The sequence below is a fragment of the Oncorhynchus masou genome, chromosome 28, assembly GCF_036934945.1.
Source record: "Oncorhynchus masou masou isolate Uvic2021 chromosome 28, UVic_Omas_1.1, whole genome shotgun sequence".
In the NCBI taxonomy this organism is placed as follows: domain Eukaryota; kingdom Metazoa; phylum Chordata; class Actinopteri; order Salmoniformes; family Salmonidae; genus Oncorhynchus; species Oncorhynchus masou.
In genome coordinates, this window is record NC_088239.1 from 54,142,302 (window position 1) to 54,165,429 (window position 23,128).

At 44.6% G+C, this 23,128-nt stretch overlaps 1 protein-coding gene across 3 annotated transcripts; it reads left to right on the forward strand.

Moving 5' to 3' along the window:
* Positions 1–11,579: 11,579 nt before the first annotated feature.
* ppp2r2ab (protein phosphatase 2, regulatory subunit B, alpha b) lies at positions 11,580–22,449 on the forward strand. Of its 3 annotated transcripts, none has more exons than XM_064942614.1 (10): positions 11,580–11,735; positions 13,879–13,956; positions 17,394–17,491; positions 17,628–17,793; positions 17,900–18,012; positions 18,325–18,502; positions 18,641–18,805; positions 19,024–19,193; positions 19,521–19,612; positions 19,709–22,449. In XM_064942614.1, the coding sequence occupies exons 1-10, from the start codon at positions 11,729–11,731 to the stop codon at positions 19,986–19,988; spliced, it is 1,347 nt and encodes a 448-aa protein (XP_064798686.1). In that variant the 5' UTR covers positions 11,580–11,728; the 3' UTR covers positions 19,989–22,449. The 3 variants fall into 3 exon arrangements, with proteins under 3 accessions (XP_064798686.1, XP_064798687.1, XP_064798688.1); XM_064942615.1 differs by lacking the exon at positions 11,580–11,735 and adding an exon at positions 15,698–15,956 and having other exon boundaries at positions 13,876–13,956; XM_064942616.1 differs by lacking the exon at positions 11,580–11,735 and adding an exon at positions 15,698–15,938 and having other exon boundaries at positions 13,876–13,956.
* The last annotated feature ends 679 nt before the right edge of the window (positions 22,450–23,128 follow it).

Below are 23,128 nucleotides of genomic sequence, written 5' to 3' on the forward strand. Positions count from 1 at the left end.
GTTGGCGCAATTATTAGAAAATGGAAGAAGTTCAAGATGACGGTCAATCACCATCGGTCTGGGGCTCCAAGCAAGATCTCACCTTGTGGGTCATCAATGATCATGAGGAAGGTGAGGGATTCGCCCAGAACTGCACGGCAGGACCTGGTCAATTACCTGAAGAGAGCTGGGACCACAGTCTCAAAGAAAACCATTAGTAACACACTACGCCGTCATGGATTAAAATCCTGCAGCGCACGCAAGGTCCTCCTGCTCAAGCCAGCGCATGTCCAGGCCCGTCTGAAGTTTGCCAATGACCATCGTGATAATCCAGAGGAGGAATGGGAGAAGGTCATGTGGTCTGATGAGACAAAAATAGAGCTTTTTGGTCTAAACTCCACTCGCCATGTTTGGAGGAAGAAGAAGGATGAGTACAACCCCAAGAATACCATCCCAACTGTGAAGCATGGAGGTGGAAACAATCTTTGGGGATACTTTTCAGCAAAGGCGACACGACGACTGCACCCTATTGAGGGGAGGATGGATTGGGCCATGTATCGCTAGATCTTGGCCAACAACCTCCTTCCCTCAATAAGAGCATTGAAGATGGGTCGTGGCTGGGTCGTCCAGCATGACAATGACCCGAAACACACAGCCAGGGCAACTAAGGAGTGGCTCCGTAAGAAGCATCTCAAGGTCCTGGAGTGGCATAGCCAGTCTCCAGACCTGAACCCAATAGAAAATCTTTGGAGGGAGCTGAAGTCCGTATTGCCCAGCGACAGCCCTGAAACCTGAAGGATCTGGAGAAGGTCTGTATGGAGGAGTGGGCCAAAATCCATGCTGCAGTGTGTGGAAACCTGGTCAAGAACTACAGGAAACGTATGATCTCTGTAATTGCAAACAAAGGTTTCTGTACCAAATATTAAGTTATCTGTTTCTGATGTATCAAATACTTATGTCATGCAATAAAATGCAAATTAATAATTACTTAAAAATCATACGATGTGATTTTCTGGATTTTTATTTTAGATTCCGTCTCTCACAGTTGAAGTGTACCTATGATCAATAAAAATTACAGACCTCTACATGCTTTGTAAGTAGGAAAACCTGCAAAATCGGCAGTGTATCAAATACTTGTTCTCCCCACTGTACGTGTGAACTAGATTTCTTCTTCAATGAGTCGGATGCAACGGACATACTGCTCTTCACAGAACAGTCCCAAATCCACATAATTTGTAAGAAGAGGCTGGCGAGCGGGATAACTGACAAAGGGATAATCTGCATTTACCCTCAATTCTATTGGCAAATGTACAATCACTGGAGAATAAACTGGATGAGCTCCAGATATTTTTGTAGCTGTCTATTTACCACCACAAACCAATGCTGGCACTGACTGAACTCAACGAGCTGTAGAGGGCCATAAGCAAACAATAAAATTATCCTAGTGGCTGGGGATTTTAATGCAGGAAAACTGAAATCCATTTTACCTAATTTCTATCAGTGTGCAACTAGAGAGAAAAAACTCTAGATCACCTTTACACCTTTACAAAGATCAATTTGGCAAATCTCCTATTCACATACCGCCCCAAAAGATCCACAAATTATCTCACATACACAAATATACAACAGACTACACCCAGCCTCCCCTCACTGGGCTTGGCAGAAGTCTGTGCTATAGGCTGATGGGCGCAATAGAACAACAGCTCAACATCCCGGTCAAACTGATGACGTTATCTTATAGACCGGGCTCCAAGAACGTGAAGGCGGACGCACTGTCCCGCCTTTACAACACCGAGGATAGGTCCACCGAACCTACTCCCATCCTTCCTGCCTCAAGGCTGATAGCACCAGTGGTATGGGAGGTGGACGGGCTGAACCCGTGCTTCCTCAGTGTCCGGCGGGGCGGAAGTACGTGCCGCTTGGTGTTCGGGACCAACTGATTCTGTGGGCTCACGTCCTACCCTCCTCGGGTCACCCTGGGGTGAGGAGGACAGTGGGGAGCCTTCAGGGGAGGTATTGGTGGCCTACCTTGGCTAGGGACGTTAAGGTTTATGTCTCCTCCTGTTCGGTATGCACCCTGAGTAAGGCTCCTAGGCACCTTCCTAGAGGGAAGTTACAACCCCTTCCCATTCCACAACGGCCATGGTCTCATCTCTCCGTAGATTTCCTGACCGATTAGCCCCCCGAACACGACGGTTCTGGTGATTGTGGATCGGTTCTCTAAGTCCTGCCGTCTCCTCCCGTTGCCCGGTATCCCTACAGCCCTACAACCTGCGGAGGCATTATTCACCCACGGGGTGCCGGAGGACATCATTTCTGATCGGGGTCTCGGTCAGCCTGACCTCCGGTTATCACCCCGAGAGTAATGGGCAGGTGGAGAGAGTAAACCAGGAGGTGGGTAGGTTTCTGCGGTCGTGTTGCCAGGACCGGCCAGGGGAGTGGGTGAGATACATCCCCTGGGCCGAAATGGCCCAGAACTCACTACGCCACTCCTCTACTAATGTGTCCCCCTTTCAGTGTGTGTTGGGGTACCAGCCGGTCCTGGCACCATGGCATCCGAGCTAGACCGAGGCTCCTGTGGTGGAGGAATGGGTGCAGCGCTCCAAAGAGACCTGGAGGGCCATCCAGGAATCCCTCCAAAAAGCCAGTGGACGGCAGAAAAGGAGTGCTGACCGCCACAGCAGTGAGGCCCGGGGGACAGGGTCTGGCTCTCGACCCGAAACCTGCCCCTCCGCTTGCCCTGCCGGAAGCTTGGACCGCAGTGTGTAGGGCCCTTCAAAGTCCTGAGGAGAATAAATGAGGTGTGTTATCGATTACAACTCCCTTCCTATTATCGTATTAACCCCTCGTTTCATGTTTCTCTCCTCAGGCCGGTGGTAGCTGGTCCCCTACAGGACGGTGAGGTGCCGGAGGTCCCTCCTCCCCCTCTGGACATCGAGGGGTCCCCGGCGTATACGATACGGGCCATTCTGGACTCGAGACGCCGGGTGAGGGGCCTGCAGTACCTCGTGGACTGGGAGGGGTACGGTCCGGAGGAGAGGTGCTGGGTACCGGTGGGGGACATTTTGGATCCGTCAATGTTGAAGGATTTCCATCACATCCATTCGGATCGCCCTGCGCCTCGTCCTCCGGGTCGACCTCGAGGCCTGTCAGGAGGGGGGGGGGGTACTGTCACGACTCCGACCGAAGGTGGCTCCCCTTCCCGTTCGGGTGGCGCTCGGCGGTCGTCGTCGCCGGCCTACTAGCTGCCACTGATTATTTTCTCCCCCTCCTTATGTGTTTATTGAGTACACCTGTTTTGAGTTGGTTATAATTAGTGAGGCTTTATTAGTCAGCCGGCCCGCCTGGTTCTTTGTGCGGGATTGATTGTTGTAACCCAGATGTTTGCATTAGATGTACATGTTCGTGTATTTAGTGCTAGACTGTTTTTGTTTCCCTGTGTCTGGGGCATTTGGTTTAAGCACCCGTAAGTGGGGTGACCATAGTTCACCGTATGTGCATTAAAAAAGCACTTTATTGAACTCTGCTTTCCTGTACCTGATTTCACCCTCACAACACCCAGGACCTTACAGCAGGACAGAAAATTATCAAATTCATGCACTTATCAAGAGAACATCCCTGGTCATCCCTATTGCCTCTGATCTGGCGGACTCACTAAACACAAATGCTTTGTTTGTAAATTATGTCTGAGTGTTGGCGTGTGGCCCTGGCTGTTGGTAAATTTAAAAAAACAAGAAAATAATGTGGTCTGGTTTGCTGAATATAGGTAATTTGAAATTATTTATACTTTAGTTTATAGTATTCTTAAGTATATTTTAGCAATTACATTTACATTTGATACTTAAGTATATTTAAAACCAAATACTTTTAGACTTTTACTCAAGTAGTATTTTACTGGGTGACTTTCACTTTTACTGGAGTCATTTTCTATGAAGGTCTCTTTATTTTTACTCAAGTATGACATTTGAGTACTTTTCCACTACTACCCCACAGTACCCGGAACCTCCAAGTGCTGCAAGCTTCAACCTCCTGTTTGTCCTCTAGCCAGACAGGAATACGAGTGGCTCCAGTTTGATGAAGATGCTAAAAAACCCTTGAAGCATCAGCTAAAAAGTGAAGCAGATAGACATCTCCAGACAATGACAAGAATCATTGTTTCCTTGGCTGCAGAGAAGTTTGGCATGGAGGAGAAGATAAAAGAGAAGGCCCCATGCACCATAAACAACAGAGCAGCAAAGAACCACCAGATGAGGCAGGAGTTGAGAACAGTTCAAGGATGCGAGTCAGGGAGAAAAACCAGCTATGTCAGAGCTACATAACATCCTCAGGACATTGCAGAGAGCTGACTGGCATAGAAGGCGCAGGAAAGAGAGGGCCGGGAAGCGGCCTGCCTTTTTCGCAAATCCCTTTGAATTCACCAAACGGCTCCTAAGGCAGAAGCACAAGGAGCTGCTACAATACAGAGAGTATAGCAACACCGAAAGTCTCCTAGGCCAGTACAGCGGTGAGGACAGGAAGGAAGTGGAGAGCTCAGGACGCAGTGAGCAGGCTGAGTCACGGCTACGGCACAGCATGCTGGTGTGTACAGTGACTCCTGGAAGAGCAGGCCTTGGTAGCATTACAACACCATGCTACGACAAGGCCCAAGGGAAAGTAACACACTACGCCGCCAAGGACTCAAATCCTGCAGTGCCAGACGTGTCCCCCCCCCCTACTTAAACCAGTACATGTCAAGGTCCGTCTGAAGTTTGCTAGAGAGCATTTGGATGATCCAGAAGAAGATTTGGAGAATGTCATATGGTCAGATGAAACCAAAATAGAACTTTTTGGTAAAAACTCAACTCGTTGTGTTTGGAGGACAAAGAATGCTGAGTTGCATCCAAAGAACATCATACCTACTGTGAAGCATGGGGTGGAAACATCATGCTTTGGTGCTGTTTTTCTGCAAAGAGACCAGGATGACTGATCCGTGTAAAGGAAAGAATGAATGGGGCCATGTATCGTGAGATTTTGAGTGAAAACCTCCTTCCATCAGCAAGGGCATTGAAGATGAAACGTGGCTGGGTCTTTCAGCATGACAATGATCCCAAACACACCGCCCAGGCAATGAAGAAGTGGCTTCGTAAGAAGCATTTCAAGGTCCTGGTTTGGCCTAGCCAGTCTCCAGATCTCAACCCCATAGAAAATCTTTGGAGGGAGTTGAAAGTCCGTGTTGCCCAGCAACAGCCCCAAAACATCACTGCTCTAGAGGAGATCTGCATGGAGGAATGGGCCAAAATACCAGCAACAGTGTGTGAAAACCTTGTGAAGACTTACAGAAAACGTTTGACCTTTGTCATTGCCAACAAAGGGTATATAACAAAGAATTGAGATAAACTTTTGTTATTGACCAAATACTTATTTTCCACCATAATTTGCAAATAAATTCATTAAAAATCCTACAATGTGATTTTCTGGATTTGTTTTCTTCTCACTTTGTCTGTCATAGTTGAAGTGTACCTATGATGAAAATTACAGGCCTCTCTCATCTTTTTAAGAGGGAGAACTTGCACAATTGGTGGCTGACTAAATACTTTTTTTGCCCCACTGTATCTGGCCGGCAGGACCAGCATATCTGACCTGCCAAAGAGCTAGGTGGGCTACCTATCTGGTCGGCTGGCCTGCCGGACCTAGCTATCTCATCGGCGGGACCTACCTTTCTGGCCAGCAGAACCTATCTATATCTATTTGGCTATCCGAACGGCTGGACCTACATAACATGAGATAATTAGTACAATTCCCTTTCCTAATAAACAACTATGGAAAGGTACATCTCCCTTGTCTCACATACCTTAATATATAAAACAATCAATCCCTAATATATACAAGACAATATGATAAACAACAGGCACCAAAAGGCAGACAAAATGCTAGCATTTCCTTCTCTTCCACGTAATATAATCTTACGACTCACTCTTGAGACATACTACTATTATTTCAGTGAGAACTTGAAACTACCTATGGAGGTTATAAGATTCAAATTCTTCGGAAGACTATTCCAAAGAATGGCAGCTGAGTATAAAAAAGTTTATTTCCCCATACCAGTTTTAAATCTAAAAGGAACAACGTCAGTTTCACTCCTTCTAGTGGAATAGCTACGGTTATCCTGTACCAAGTTAAAGTACTTACAGTACATAGGTAACTGGGGACCATACTGTGGACAATCTTATGTACAAGACACAATTTAATCTGAGAGACTCTCTCCTCCACTTTGAGCCATCTAAGGCTTTCAAAGTGGGAATGGTCAAAATGCGTAAGTACTGGAAGTTTCAGTATAATGCTGACTAAAATGTCTATCTTGGGGGCGCTATTGTACCAGGAAGAGCACGCATAGTCAGTATCTGTTGCTGACAGGTGTATAAAATTGAGAACGCAGCGATGCAATCTCTAGACAAACATTGGATGTAAAATGGCCTGAAGAGCTCAGTGACTTTCAACGTGGCACCGTCATAGGATGCCAGCTATCCAACAAGTCAGTTCATCAAATTTATGCCCTGTTATAGCTGCACCGGTCAACTGTAAGTGCTGTTATTGTGAAGTGGAAACATGTAGGAGCAACATAGGCTCAGCCGCAAAGTGGTAGGCCATACAAGCTCACAGAATGGGGCCACTGAGTGCTGAAGCGCGTAGTGCTTAAAAATCGTCTGAAACACTCACGACTAAGTTCCAAACTGCAACTTCAGCAAAATGACTGTTCGTCAGGAGCTTAATGAAATGGGTTTCCATGGCCGAGCGTCAGCTGGAGTGGTGTAAAGTTTGCCTCCATTGGACTCTGGAGCAGTGGAAACACGTTCTCTGGAGTGATGAATCACGCCGCACCATCAAGCAGTCCGAAGGACGAATCTGGGTTTGGTGGATGCCAGGAGAATGCTACCTTCTCATTTGCATAGTGCACACTGTAAAGTTTGGTGGAGGAGGAATAATGGTCTTGGACTTCTTTTCATGTTTGAGCTAGGCCCCTTAGTTCCAGTGAAGAGAAATCTTAACGCTACAGTATGCAATGACATTCTAGACGATTCTGTGCTTCCAACTTTGTGGCAACAGTTTGGGGAAGGCCCTTTCCTGTTTCGGCATTCCCCTGTGCACAAAGCGAGGTCCATACTGAAATGGTTGAGTTGCCTGCACTGAGCTCAGAACTCAACCCCATCGAACACCTTTGGGATGTTCTAGAAATATTTAGGACTAACTTACTTCTCGCTACCTATTCTGAAACTGACTGCAGCGCTTTGTGAAATTTTGCAGTAATTTCAGTCGCTGTAGTAGCTGCCGTGTAAAGTGTTGAGTCATCCGCATACATAGACACACTGGCTTTACTCATTGAGTTGTCATAATGCTGCAGCAAATGTACATTATCACAGGGGCGTTGAAATTCACAATGTATGTAACCTAATATTTGTCCCTCTAAATCCCCTGAATGCCTATGTCGATCCTATAGCTATTGTATACAATAATCTTGTGCCCAATGAACCAGAGTTGCACTGAGGCGGTGTGCCCTAGTAGGAAGTCCACTGTATGCAGCTCACCCTGCCCTATCAGCTCAAACATAAATAATATTGTCATGTCTACTTCTGATAAACTTCTCAGTAAAGCAATAAAAACAATCCCAGAAAAGTGCTAAAAATAGAATACATTTACATATTTTACTTAAGAAACAAGGTTCATGAAATCAATAACTTGCTAGTAACAGATAGATAATACATTTGATGATACAGTTGTAGCAATAACATCTACAGAAAAGACAGAAATGCCTATATTCAGAGCCACATTCATGTAAAGGTTAGAATAGAATTAGAATTAGAATATGTTAAATACGGTTGAAGTAATATGGCTACAGGTTCATCTGCCTCACCTAAAGCCCATTCTTGTGGGAAGCTGCTATAGATCACTAAGTGCTAACAGTCAATAGCTGAATAATATTTGTGAAATGCTTTGTAATGTATGTGATATCAACAGAGAGGTATATTTTATAGGTGACCTTAATATTGGCTGGCTTTCATCAAGCTGCCCACTCAAGAAAAAGCTTCAAACTGTAACCAGGGCCAGCAACCTGGTTCAGGTTATTAGTCAACCTACCAGGGCATGTACAAACAGCACAGGAATGAAATCATCAACATGTATTGATCACATCTTCACTAATGCAGCAGAAATCTGCTTTCAAGCAGTATCCAAATCTATCGGATGTAGTGATCACAATATACACTCGAAGCCATATCTAGGAAAACCAAAGTTCCAATGGCTGGGCCTAATATAGTGTATAAGAGGTCATACAAAAAGTTGTGTAGTAATTCCTATGTTGATGATGTAAAGAATATTTGCTGGTCTGTGGTGTATAATGAGGGAGTCACCAGGCGCTGCACTTGACACATTTATGAAATTGCTTATTCCAGTTACCAATAAGCATGCACCTGTTAAGAAAATGACTATAAAAACCGTTAAATCCCCGTGGATTGATGAGAAATTTAAAAACTGTATGCTGGAGAGGGATGAGGCTGTCACATTCGTTATAATGAGTGGACCAAAGCGCAGAGTAAGTAGCGTTCCACATATTTATTGAGGTGAACCGTCAAATAAATAAATGAACGTGCAGTTCACAGCGCACATAGCACGAGACAAAACAATATCCCACAACGCAGGTGGGAAAAGGACCACACTAAGTCTGATCCCCAATTAGAGGCAACGATCATCAGCTGCCCCCAATTGGGAACCATACTCACACCAACATAGAAATTAAAGACTAGAACACCCCCTAGTCTCTATGGTCAGTGTTAGAGGTTGACCGATTAATCGGAATGGACGATTAATTAGGGCCGATTTCAAGTTTTCATAACAATCGGAAATCAGTATTTCTGGACACCGATTTGGCAGATAAAATAAAAAATGAACTAATTCATTTCATCCTTATTTAACAAGGCAAGTCAGTTAAGAACACATTCTTATTTTCAATGACGGCCTAGGAACGGTGGATTAACTGCCTCATTCAGGGGCAGAACGATAGATTTTTACAGATTTTCAGCTTGGGGGATTCAATCTTGCAACCTTACAGTTAACTAGTCCAACGCTCTAACCACCTGCCTCTCATTGCACTCTGTCATGCCCTGACCGTAGAGAGCTTTATATGTTTCTATTTTGGTTTGGTCGGGGTGAGATTTGGGTGGGCATTCTATGTCCCTTTTTCTATGATTTGTATTTCTGTGTGTTAGGCCGGGTGTGGTTCTCAATCAGAGGCAGCTGTCTATCGTTGTCTCTGATTGAGAACCATACTTAGGTAGCCTTTTTCCCTGTATTTGTGGGTAGTTTTCCATGTATAGTTGCCTGTGAGCACTACGTTGGCGTCACTGTTTCGGTTGATGGTTATTGTTTTGTTGGCGATATCTTATTAATAAAGAAGTATGTATGCTTACAACACTGCGCCTTGGTCTCCTCCATATGACGACCGTGACAGAACTACCCACCACCAAAGGACCAAGCAGTGTGGAAGAGAAGACTGGACATGGGAGGATATCCTGGACGGCAAAGCATCCTACACATGGGAGGAGATCCTGGCTGGAAGGGATCACCTCCCATGGGAACAGGTGGAGGCAGCCAGGAGAGCGGAGGCAGCAGGAAAAGGGAACCAGCATTATGAGGGAACACGGTTGGCAAGGAAGCCCGAGAGGCAGCCCCAAAAGAGTTTTTGGGGGGTGCACACGGGGAGTGTGACGGAGTCAGGTTGGAGACCTGAGCCCACTCCCCGTGCTTACCGTGGCGAGCATGTGACTGATCAGGCCCCGGGCTATGGGGTGATGCGTAATGTGCCTCGGCCGAGAATTCACAGACCGGTGTGCTCGGTGCCAGTGTTCCGCCGGGTGGAAGTGGGCATCCAGCCAGAACGGGTGGTGCCAGCTCTGCGCTCGAGACCACCAGTGCGCCTCCACGGCCCAGTGTATCCAGTGCCTCGGCCAAGGAGGAGGCCTCTTGTATGTCTCCCCAGCCTGGTGAGTCCTGTGCCTGCTCCTAGAGCCAGGTCTCCTGTGTGTCTTCCCAGCCTGGTGAGTCCTGTGCCTGCACCCAGCCCTGAGCCTCCAGAGACGGCCTCCAGCCAGGAGCTTCCAGCGACGCCCTTCAGTCCTGAGCCTCCAGCGACGCCCTCCAGTCCGGACCCTCCAGCGTCGCCTTCCAGTAAGGAGCTTCCAGCGTTGCCCTCCAGTCGCCCTCCAGTCAGGAGCTTCCAGCGTCGAGAGGCGCCCTTCGGTCCGGAGCGTCCAGAGGTGCTATGATCCCCAATTAGAGGCAACGATCATCTGCTGCCTCCAATTGGGAACCATACTCACACCAACATAGAAATTAAAGATTACAACATCATCATGTGACTAAACTGAATAAAAAGAAGAAAGATCAATTATATAAAGAATGATATTCAAATTTTTGGAGCACCTTAAATGACACTTTGGACAAAAAGGCTAACTCAGCTCCATCATTCATTGATTCAGATGGCTCATTTTTATCACAAAACCCACTGATATTGCCAACTACTTTAAGGATTTTTTAATCTGCAAGATTTAGGCATGACATGCCAGCAACAAACGCTGAAATTACACATCCAAGTATGACTGACCTAATTATGAAAGACAAGCACTGCAATTTTGAATTCCGAAAAGTCAGTGTGGAAGACAAAAAGCATATTGTTGACTATCAACAATGACAAGCCACCTGGGTCTGACAACTTGGATGGAAGATTACTGAGGATAATACCTTCGCTTGGATACTGGAACTATGGTGGACATCTTGTAGCAAGTGGGAACAGCCATCTGGCCCAGCAGCCCTGCGAAGGGGCCAGTAACTTTTGGCTACTGGCCCATTGCTCTAGAATACCCCATAATGACAAAGCAAAAACAGGTTTTTGGAAATGTTTGTAAATTTATAGATATTAAAAAACATAAAAGCCTTATTTACATAAGTATTTTGACCAAATTATGGTTTTAGCCGCCCCCAAAATCAAAATAGGACGTTTTTGTGACAATGTAAAATGTGCTATTTTTATAGGCACCCTTTCTGTCTAACTGATGATTTCAAGATGACTAAGAACTCTGGGGGAAAAACGAGGTCAAATCATGACATCAGTGATTCTCAGGTTGAAAGGTGGAGCTCTCGAGAGTGGCCTGAGTTTCCGACTTGGAATTCCGAGTTGGATGAACTTTGAAAATATGATCATATATTTAAAACCCATATGTAAACGTGACATACATATTAAAATATATGATCGTATATTGTAAGAACTTATGTAATAATCACTTTGAATCTGATTTTGTCCGACCTCAATTCAACCTATCAGAAAACCGGGCTTGCCCATCTTGGTAAGGGGCCGGCCGTTGCCCACTGATCAGCCAAAGGCAATTGGTAAGGTAAGGTTATGGACGTCCCCAGGATGCTGAATAATATACATGATAATAAGAACGGTGCGTCCCATCAGTGGGTGTGTCCCCTCTGGTTATACGCCCACCGTTTCCACTCAAGAATAGGCGGGTTATGATGATGTCATGTGGGATGCGGTAGCGCCATTTTGAACTGTCTGTGAATGGTGGGTGTCGGAAGGGTGGGAAGACTTGTCTGGGAGGGTGTGTGAGTGAGCGAACAAGCCGGAACGTCTCGGTCTCACGATTCAGTTTCTTCATTTGAGAGACCGCTTGCACGAGTCATAACCTGACAAACAAGCCTGGGAATCGCTCTAGCCATGGCAGGTAAATGGAAATAGTAACGCGTTAGCTGCCAGTAACTCTACCGGTGGCAATAACGTTAGCTAGCGACCTTAACCAGCTAGCTAGTTGTATACAATACTGTATTTAGACGTATATGTACGTCTGCTAACAAATTGCTAAAGCTAACTAACTCATGTGTCACTGGGCCTCACCAATCATCTTAGCTGGGGACGTCCAACTTTACAGGCTAACGTTAGCTAGATGTGGCTAAGTTATAGTTACCACCACGTTCCTCTCAATCACATACTGTTCGCTGTTATTTCATGCAGACTGTTAGTTTGAAGCTGTAACGTTAGCTACCTAACTATGCCAAAGGCCATACTTTCTTTTTAGTGAGTTAGCCAGCCAAGTAGTATTTCTGGTAGCTAAATTGTCCCTAATGTGGCACTGTCGCGCTAGCATGATCGGCGAGTTGAGCGGGAGTCTTGATGTGAAAGATGGTGGGGTGGGTGGATGATGACTGGCTTCTTCCGAACGGCACCTGTAACGTTACGATGTCCACCTTTAATGCCACACCACCACCATTATCGATTTAGCCATGAGTCACGGTTCTATTGCTGGATGTGGGCTTTGCTTTATGTATGCTGGATGTGGGCTTTAATATTTATGTATGCTTGAACATGAAGATCACCGTGCCATTTCCCTCAGGCTGGGATTGCATTGCTAGGTGGGCCAATAATGACTTGGCTGAAATCAATGCTAACCATATATGACTCAGTTTATGCATGAGATTCAGTGTCGAAAGTATGCAGCGCCCTAAATATAGAATTGTCTTCTTTCCAGATTCTATTGCAGTGGTTGTCTGATTTATTTTATTTAACTAAGCAAGTCAGTTAAGAACAAATTCTTATTTACAATGACGGCCAAACCCTAACGACGCTGGGCCAATTGTGCGCTTCCATATGGGACCCCCAATCATGCCCGGTTGTGACACAGCCAGGAATCGAACCAAGGTTTGTAGTGACGCCTCTAGCACTGAGATGCAGTGCCTTAGACCGCTGCGCCTCTCGGGAGCCCAAATAATGGAATAAGGTATTACTTGTTGACAGAGGGCTCCATGATGCTTGTATCACTTTTTGCAGAGGCAGATGACAACCTAATTTAGCACTCTTACAAGTGTGATCACTTGTAAGTCAGCCAAGTTACATATGCTAGATGTATGAGGTTTCCCATTGTCTTTTATTGATGGGACATTTAGGCTTCACCCTCTACATTGACAACATTCTATTCATACCTGCTCCTCCTACAGTTAACACACACCCAACCACACTACACCCCAGACATGTTTTTATCAACGAATCTAACCAGTTCCATTATGCAATAACATAAATTATTACTTGTGGAAATGTACAACTCAACCTGTTTCATTGTGCAATTACCATTTATTATTATCGAGAACCTTTCTGGATAATATACCTGTAATAACCCAGCCAGAGAGCTGAACTAGTTGACCTGTTTCAATGGTTATTTACACATCTCTGTGGGAAATGTCTATTCCTTATCCATTATATAATACTGTAGTAGTATTTCCCCAGCCTTGACCTAGTGTATGATGTTTGACGCTAACAGCTGAGGGTGACAGGTAGCCTAGTGGTTACAGTGTTGGGCCAGTAACCGAAGGGTCGCAAGTTCAGATATCCGAAACGACAAAGTGAAAAAGCTGTCAATGTGCTCTTGATCAAGGCACTTAACCCTAATTGCTCCGGTGTTGCTGTTGATAATGGCAGACTCTGGCCTTGACCCCACTCTGAGGGTTTGTTGGGATATACAAAAAAACACATTTCCAGTAGGGCAAATAAGCACCCACCTAATTATTTATTATCTTACACTGTGCCAGAGGGTTCTCTCTTAAAAGGTGTATTATCAAGAGACTGTGGAAGTACAGTCATAGGTCTCCAAGGACTCCTGAGGTCATTGGTGTTCTTTTTGACTGTTCTCAGACCATGTAGTATCAGATGTTATCAAAGACAAATGAGCTTAATGCACAAGATGGGACCAAGACAGGTCATTTTGTGTCTGGCAGTACACAGAATTTTTTTGTGCCAATAGTCAGGTCACTGTCAGATTTGTAACATAACCAGTCATGACCAATATCTCGATCAGTAACTGTCATTCTGCCATTCAGGAGCTGGAGGTGGGAGCAATGACGTGCAGTGGTGCTTCTCACAGGTGAAGGGGGCCATTGATGACGACGTTGCCGAAGGTAAGAGCTCTTCACAGGTCATAGTTGTTGCAGATTCATCATGGCTTCCTAGTATTTATTCATATTTAACAATAAATTATGTTGTGCTGGATAAATGGTACTCAATGCAACACGCTTGTCCAGTTCTCTTTCATTCCCTGGTGGTCACCCATGACTTCTCATCTCCCTAAATGTTACACTACTAGCATCGCAGACAGTCCGGTGCTATGTGTAAGAGTGGCTGCATAGTCAATTTCTGACACACAATGGCTTGCTTGCTGCTATCTCTTTTGTCCTGTCGCCTCATGCTGACACAGTCTGTCTGAACATCCAGTATGGTGCACTGTACTCTAGGGCTGGAAATTGCCAGGGACCTTACAATGCGACATTATCACGATACTTGGGTGCCGATAGGATATGTATTGCAATTCCGTACTGTGATTTCTATTGTGATTTGATGTTCCAAACACATTGCTTACCATATGTCTGCTGCAGAGGGACAAGAGAGCCTTGTGAAAACAGGTTTTGATCAGTCATGGAAATAAGTGCTGAAAATTGGCTCCCTATTTAAAAAGATGGAGAACAAGCTATGAAGGGGAAACACTGCCGTTTTGGTGTAGGCACAGCCAAGTAGTGCAAAAATAACATTACGACATGATCAACATGATACGATATATTGTCAAAAATAATAACCGTGTGTGTGGTTTACACATAGAGTACCAGTCAAAAGTCCAGGGTTTTTATTTATTTTTACTATTTTCTACAATGTAGAATAATAATGAAGACATCAAAACTATGAAATAACACACAGAATCATATAGTCACCAAAAAAGTGTTAAACACAACATATTGTGATGTGTTTGAGATTCTTCAAAGTAGCCACCCTTTGCCTTGCTGACATCTTTGCACACTCTTGGCATTCTCTCAACCAGCTTCATGAAGTAGTCACCTGGAATGTATTTCAGTTAACAGGTGTGCCCTGTTAATATGTGCAATTTCTTTCCTTAATAAGTTTGAGCCATTCAGTTGTGACAAGGTAGGGGTGGTATTCAGAAGAGAGCCTGATTTGGTAACAGATCGAGTCCATATTATGGCACGAACAGCTCAAATAAGCAAATAGAAACGATGGTCCATTACTTTACAACATGAAGGTTAGTCAATCTGGAACATTTTCAAGAACTTTGAAAGTTTCTTCAAGTGCAGTCGCAACAACCATCGAGCGCTATGATGAAACTGGCTCTCATGATGAACGCCACAGGAAACGAAGACCCAGAGGTACCTCTGCTGCAGAGGATAAGTTCATTAGAGTTACCGGCCTCCAAAATTGCAGCCCAAATAAATGCTTCACGGAGTTCAAGTAACACACATTTCAACATCTGTTCAGAGGAGACTGTGAATTAGGCCTTCATTGTTGACTTGCTGCAAAGAAACCATTATTAAAGGACATCAATAAGAAGAGACTTGCTTGGGCCAAGAAACATGAGCAATGGACATTAGACCAGTGGAAATCTGTCCTTTGGTCTGGAGTCCAAATTTGAGATTTTTGGTTCCAAGTGCTGTCTTTGTGAGATGCAGAGTAGGTGAACGGATGCGCTCCGCATGTGTGGTTCCCAATGTGAAGAGTGGGGGTGCTTTGCTGGTGACACTGTCTGTGATTTATTTAGATTTCAAGGCACGTTTAACCAGCATGGCTACCACAGAATTTTGCAGTAATATCCCATCTGTTTTGTTCTTAGTCCCACTATAATTTATTTTTCAACAGGACAATGACCCAAAACATACCTCCAGGCAGTGTAAGGGCTATTTGACCAAGAGAGTGATGGTGTGCTGCATCAGTTGACCTGGCCTCTACAATCACCAGACTTCAACCCAATTGGGATGAGTTGGACTGCAGTGAGGGGACAGCATCCATCAAGTGCTCAGCATATGTGGGAACTCCTTCAAAACTGTTGGAAAAGCATTCATCATGAAGCTGGTTGCGAGAATGCCAGGAGTGTGCAAAGGTGTCATCAAGGCAAAGGGTGGCTACTTAGAATAATGTCAAATATAAAATATAGTTTGATTTGTTAACTTTTAATTTATTTTTTTACTATGTGATTCCATGTTATTGTAAGGTTTTGATGTCTTCACTGTTATTCTACATTGTAGAAAATACAAAAAAAAATAAAGAAACCCTGGCGCTGGGCATATGGATGACAGGAATCAACAACTAGATTAGCCACAGGGTGACATTTTCACTGGTCAGGGGGCCGGAACATGATTTACAAATCATTTGTAGACTGCAAATTGACGGCAAGAAGCCCAAACAGATGTATTTGACTATAACAATCATTTCAAACCTTAAGTTATGAGCTGGCACCGGAGGAGAAGCCAGATGTTTTACGTGCCCCTGCCATAAATTTTGTATATATTTTTTTTTAGTTTATTTGCATTGAACTTTTAAATTATTTTGTACATAATGTTGATGCTACCATCTGTTATGACTGAAAATAACTTCTGGACATCATGACTGCGATTTCTCACCATGGACTAGCAGAATCCTTTTTTTTTTTTGCGACTTTGACAAGCCAGAGGCGAGAGATATACTGCTTCCTCGGGAACAGACCCCTATCCCGTGATCTGCGTGGAGACGGTACCAAGTAAAATCACTGGTGGCTTTATCAATTTTCACCATTATAGTGGTTCTATATGTATTGTGATTCGATATTCCAAACAATGCTCAGAGGAACCAGAGTGTCATGAGAAAACAAGTTTTGATCAGTCATGGAAATAAGTGCTGAAAACAACGTGGGTGTTCAGGGCATTGACAATGTGGTGTGTCCATGGCCTCCTTAAACACGATACACACTTACATGCCCCAGGGTGTTTAGCCCAGCCTCCTGCAGCAACATTTCTCAGCATTGTCTTTCTGCTCGAATGGGCAACAGTGGGTTAAAGTCTCAGCTTTTGTCTACAAAGCCTCCATACTGCTGTTGGGGGAATGTGCTGCAGCCTGTAGGAACTTGGTTACTGATCATTGTCTGCTTTGGATGCCATCACATCCTCAGTGGAATGCTATGGCCTACATCCACCCAGATACTCATCCAGCCCTAAGACTCCAGGATAGCCGATAGACCTCTAAACAAATCCAGTGCTAGTAATGCTAACTGCTGTCATGGATACAACCATCTAACTAATTTCTCTCTGAATACCTGTTGTGATGGGTAGAATTTGTATTTTATATAACTAGGCAAGTCAGTTAAGAACAAATTGTTATTTACAATGATGGCCTAGGAACAGTGGGTTAACTGCCTTGTTCAGGGGCAGAACGGCAGATTTTTACCTTGTCAGCTTGGGGATTCGATCTAGCAACCTTTCGGTTACTGGCCCAACACTCTAACCACTAGGCTACCATCGTTAGGTTTTCTCATGACTTATAGAAGTCCAATCGAAATTAATTGCATCTGTTTTGTGTTCAGCTGACATCATATCTACTGTGGAGTTCAACCACTCAGGGGAGCTGCTAGCCACAGGAGACAAGGGTGGCAGGGTAGTCATCTTTCAGCAGGAAATAGAGGTAAGACTGGAAGTTTGGAGTTTTTAAATTCAAAATCAGCATTTTTATTTGATTTTGGAGTTTTCTACCCTCTCCCTCCTCTATTCCTTACTCCTTTTTTTCTTTCTCTTCGTCTACTCCCTCTCTCCCCCAACAGAATAAGAGTCAGCCACAGTGTCGTAGTGAGTACAATGTTTACAGTACTTTCCAGAGCCATGAGCCCGAGTTTGACTACTTGAAGAGTTTAGAGATCGAGGAGAAGATCAACAAAATCCGCTGGCTGCCCCAGAAGAACGCAGCTCAGTTCCTGTTGTCCACAAACGGTCAGTCGGTTTTCACTCTGAACTTTCACTTTTATATGTGCATCCCATCACTGAGCTTTGTTTAGCTGTTAAATATATTTATCTAGTCCTGTGTTCTGATTGGCAGACAAAACCATAAAGTTGTGGAAGATCAGTGAACGAGACAAGCGACCAGAGGGCTACAACCTGAAAGAGGAGGATGGACGCTACATAGACCCCAACACTGTCACTGCACTTCGAGTATGTGCTTAGTTGATTACATGCTAGGGGCTAAAGTTGGGGCCCTGTGTTCTGTGCAATCATGTGACAGTGCGATTTTTATTCTGTATTTTAAGCTCTCTAGAAACGAGTATTGCACACACCAACAAAAATCTGAAGATGGTGCTGGACCAGCTGACAAAAATAAAGAGGGACAGTTTGATAAAATCTAGGCATGTCAAATAATTGCAGTAAAATAGGGCCTTAGTTATAGTATAGAGAAACACTAGTCACTGTGGGTGTAGCCTATACCCTTAGCGCCTCACCCGCTGACTACCCTCTGTACCCTTGCAGGTGCCTGTGTTTAGACCCATGGACCTCATGGTGGAGGCGAGCCCTCGCAGGGTGTTTGCCAACGCGCACACCTACCACATCAACTCCATCTCCATAAACAGTGACCATGAGACGTATCTATCTGCAGACGACCTGCGCATCAATCTCTGGCACCAGGAGATCACAGACCGCAGCTTCAGTATCCTCGACAAGCTGTTAATTATAGGATGGTTGAGGGAAGGGACAGAGGGGTGTGTGTGTTTACGTTTACCCCCGGTGTGTCACAAATCTCTTCTCAGTAGGTGTGCACGTCCCCCTTGACTCTAGCCCCTCCCAGACATTGTGGATATAAAGCCAGCCAACATGGAGGAGCTGACAGAGGTGATTACAGCAGCTGAGTTCCATCCACACCAGTGCAATACCTTTGTCTACAGCAGCAGCAAGGGCACCATCCGCCTCTGTGACATGAGGGCATCTGCACTATGTGACATGCACTCCAAATGTGAGTACCTATGATCAACAGGCACCTAGTGGCCACTGCAACAACCTCTGTATACGGGGTTTTCACGTTAGAAAATGGCTTGACTGAATTCACATCGCTGCATAGTTAGATGTGGGAATATCTTGTTTTCACATTAGGTGCGGGGGGGGGGCTAGCACAGCAACATGCACCTTATTATCTCTAATAGTGGTTAACTTGAACTAACTTGACCTCTCCAGTGTTCGAAGAGCCGGAGGACCCCAGTAACCGCTCCTTCTTCTCTGAGATAATCTCTTCCATCTCAGACGTCAAGTTCAGCCACAACGGGCGCTACATGATGACCCGGGACTACCTGTCTGTCAAGATTTGGGACCTGAACATGGAGAGCAGGCCCGTGGAGACGTACCAGGTGAGACTGGCAGAGGGAGTGTGGGGACAACAGGCTGTTTTAGTGCACATTTTTATCAGGGACTGACCACACCTCATTTCCTGCATGTAGCTTCAGATAATGTCCGCTAGGGGGACTCTACATCTGTTCTTGCCAGACTGCTGCACTATCACACCCTGAAATGAGAAGTTTTACTTTGAACTTATGTTGTAGGCCATTTCAATCATCTTAACCCTCCTATTCAGAATATTTTCCCTAAATGACTCATAAATACACAAACCTCAGCGGTCAACTCGGTATGTGACACCATGTTGATTAGCTCTGGCTTGTCTTTTTCCCTCATGGCAGGTTCACGAGTACCTCAGGAGTAAGCTGTGCTCGCTCTATGAAAACGACTGCATCTTTGACAAGTTTGAGTGCTGCTGGAACGGAAATGACAGGTTAACGTCCATTGCCAAGTACTCAAATTGTATTCATAAAAATAACAAGCCCTAGGTTTTGTTTCCTTGTTTTAACCCTCTCATTTTCCTTTCCAGTGTGGTGATGACGGGCTCATACAACAACTTCTTCCGGATGTTTGACCGGGGCCAGAGGCGGGACGTGACCCTGGAGGCGTCCCGGGAGGGCAGTAAGCCACAGCAGGTCCTGAAGCCCCGCAAGGTGTGTGCCGACGGGAAGCGGAAGAAGGATGAGATCAGTGTAGACAGCCTGGACTTCAACAAGAAAATCCTCCACACTGCCTGGCACCCTCAGGACAACGTCATCGCTGTGGCAACCACCAACAACCTCTACATATTCCAGGACAAAGTGAACTAGATGTTTTCTGTGAAGGCAGACATCCACTACCTTCAGCCTTTAATTTTAGTCAAGAACAAAATGTGTGACAACATCGCCGTCAACAACAACTAACCTGTCATTGGACAAAACAGACTTTGCCATGTTTCCAGGTGTGGAAAACTGAAACCATATTCTTGCCCACCATCAGCCTCTGTGGCACAGTGACGTGTCACTCACCATGATATTGTTTTGGTGGTGATGTGCCGATCTGTGTGTCGGCTGCCCAGTATTGCCCAGCCCCAGGGCAACATGGGTAACTTGTTTAATTTATATGAATGTCTGACAAGCACACTTTCTTGGGGGGGTTATAGAAAAACCAACACTGAGAATCATCCCTGCCCCTTCAGCAGCACCTCTCATTGTCTGGTGCGATAGTCATGTTTTTTTTAGTAGTCAACTGCCAAACTGTTCTGTTTTAATTCGATTACAAGAACTGGTATTCTGTTTCTATTGTTTCTCATACCACATACTTCTCCAAGAGCCTCCATCTCTTACTTACACACAAATATTCAGACACACATTTATCAAAGAGCCGAGCTGCTATTGGTGTACTGCTGCACCTCAGAGGAACAGTCTAAAACATCTACTGAAAGCATGTTGTATGTAGTATGACTGGTCCTATGCTACATGACCAAAAGTATGTGGACACCTGCTTTTCAAACTTTTCATTCCAAAATCATGGGCATTAATATGGAGTTGGTGCTATAACGGCCTCCTCTCTTCTGGGAAGGCTTTCCACTAGATGTTGGAACATTGCTACAAGGACTTGCTTTCATTCAGCCACGAGCATTAGTGAGGTTGGGCACTGATGTAGGCTGATTTTCTGATGTTTGATGATGTTGAGCTCGGCTCTGCTTGCCTGTCAAGTTTTTTTTTCTCGCCGATCTCGACAAACCGCCAGCATGGGGGCATAGTCATGCTCAAACAGAATAGGGCCTTCCACAACTGTTGCCACATGTTGGACGCACAGAATCGTCTTGAATGTCATTATGCTGTAGCGTTAAGTTTTCCCTTCACTGGAACTAAGAGGCCTAGCCCGAACCATGAAAACAGCCCCAACCCAGTTATTCCTCCACCACCAAACTTTACAGTTGGCATTATGCGTTAGGGCAGGTAACATTCTCCTGGTATCTGCCAAACCCAGGGTCGTCCATCGGACTGCCAGCTGGTGATGCGTGATTCATACTCCAGAGAACACGTTTCCATCGTCCAAAGGTGGCAAGCTTTACACCACTCCAGCATTGCACATGGTGTTCTTAGGCTTGTGTGCAGCTGCTCGGCCATGGAAACCCATTTCATGAAGCTCCCGACAAACAGTTATTGTGCTGACGTTGCTTTCAGACACAGTTTGGAACTCATGAGTGTTGCAACCAAGGACATACGATGTTTACGTGCTTCAGCACTCGGCGATACCGTTCTGTGAGCTTGTGTGGCCTGCCACTTCGCGGCTGAACCGTTGTTGCTCCTAGACGTTTCCACTTCACAATAACAGCACTTACAGTTGACTGGGGCATCTCGAGCATGGCAGAAATTTGACAAACTGACTTGTTGAGAAGGTGGCATCCTATGATGGTGCCACGTTGAAAATCACTGAGCTCTTCAGTAAAGTCATTCTACTGCCATTGTTTGTCTATGGAGATTTGCTCGCTGTGTGCTCGATTTTAAAATACCCGTCAGCAAAGGCTGTGGCTGAAATAGGCAAATTCACTTATTTGGAAAGAGGTCCACATTTTGTGTGTGTGTGTGTGTCTGCACACACTACTAGCTCCACAACCAGTCTGTCTGGCCCAGTGAGGACTCCTTATAACTGCTTGGGAGAGACTTTACTGAGTCTGGTAACCAGGGAGTTCTTGCTGTGTCTCTTTAAAAATAAATAAAAAATTATTGGTTTTCTGTTGTCAAAGAGACAGACATTCTGAGATTTGTCATATTTATAAATGGAACAAATGTAATATCCGTTTTATTAGTTTTCTTTAAGGTGAAGTGACATCTCTTGAAGATGTATTTTATATTGTCGGGAGTATCCCCTTTTCATACCTCGCTTAATGATCTTTCTATTGCAGAAAAGCAATACTTCATTATAAGAAAACCTCAGTCATTCCAAGTGCTATACAGTGTCATACTTGATCTGTGTCATAGTACTCCCAATATTATACATATAATTACATAGTGAAACGCTAAAGATGTGTGTAGCATTTCATGAAGAACTGCCATGAAAGAGGCAATGTTAAAAAAAAAATGTATCTGAATCGGAGTGAAGTGGAACTCACCAAGACCATGCTCTATGATTTTGCTCGTCAACTTATGTCTACACACAGTGCAATTTGACAGTTGAAATCATGATACCTCCAATCATGTTTGACAATAATTACAAATATAATTCAGCTGTTGTAAGTCTATAGTGACAATGACAGGAATAAAGTACTTTATTTTAATTTTATTTTGTTACTAATGTGTCATGCCCTGGTCTTTACATTTTAATAGAGAGCAATAGTAATGGAGTCTTTTTGTAGGAACTAACTCTGCCAGGGCTCGTCTGTGTTTTGGATAAACACTGAAAATGAGGTCTATGGTAAACACAGGCTTTGGAGATCATGTTTTGTTCTATGAGGATCTTCAACTCTCTTTTTGGGAATTTTGACGTGTTTATCTAATCAAAACAAGCACATAAAGGCTTTCCTAATTCATAAAGATCACATTAACATATCTTATAGAACATAACATAAGATCACCTAAACCCGTGTTAAACACTGAAATAAGCTCTAAAGGGGTATCCCAAAACCCTATTAATTCCCCACCTCCCCCATAGGAATGGCCGAACGAGCAGAGTTAACTCAGTTCCGGTTTTTAGGACTATAAACTGACAAACTCGATGCCACTTCAGATTGGAGCATATTCATGCCTTGTTTAGTCCGATGTTGACATCCCTCTGATAACACCCACTTTGAAATAGGAGTGCTGGCTGTTTATGCCCCAGGTACATAAAGTTCTTGACATTTTTATTTGTTTATATAAACAAGTGCCAAACTGTTAAATAAGTGTGAGGTGAACTTAAGTTGTTTTGAGGGTTTTATTGCACAATGCAACATTTTATCCCCACGCATAGGGGTATCCTTTGA

Coding starts and splice junctions, on each gene's coding strand:
- ppp2r2ab (XM_064942614.1), top strand. Junction 17,794..17,899: donor GTTCCTGTTGTCCACAAACG/GTCAGTCGGTTT, acceptor TCTGATTGGCAG/ACAAAACCATAAAGTTGTGG. Junction 18,806..19,023: donor ATGTGACATGCACTCCAAAT/GTGAGTACCTAT, acceptor TGACCTCTCCAG/TGTTCGAAGAGCCGGAGGAC.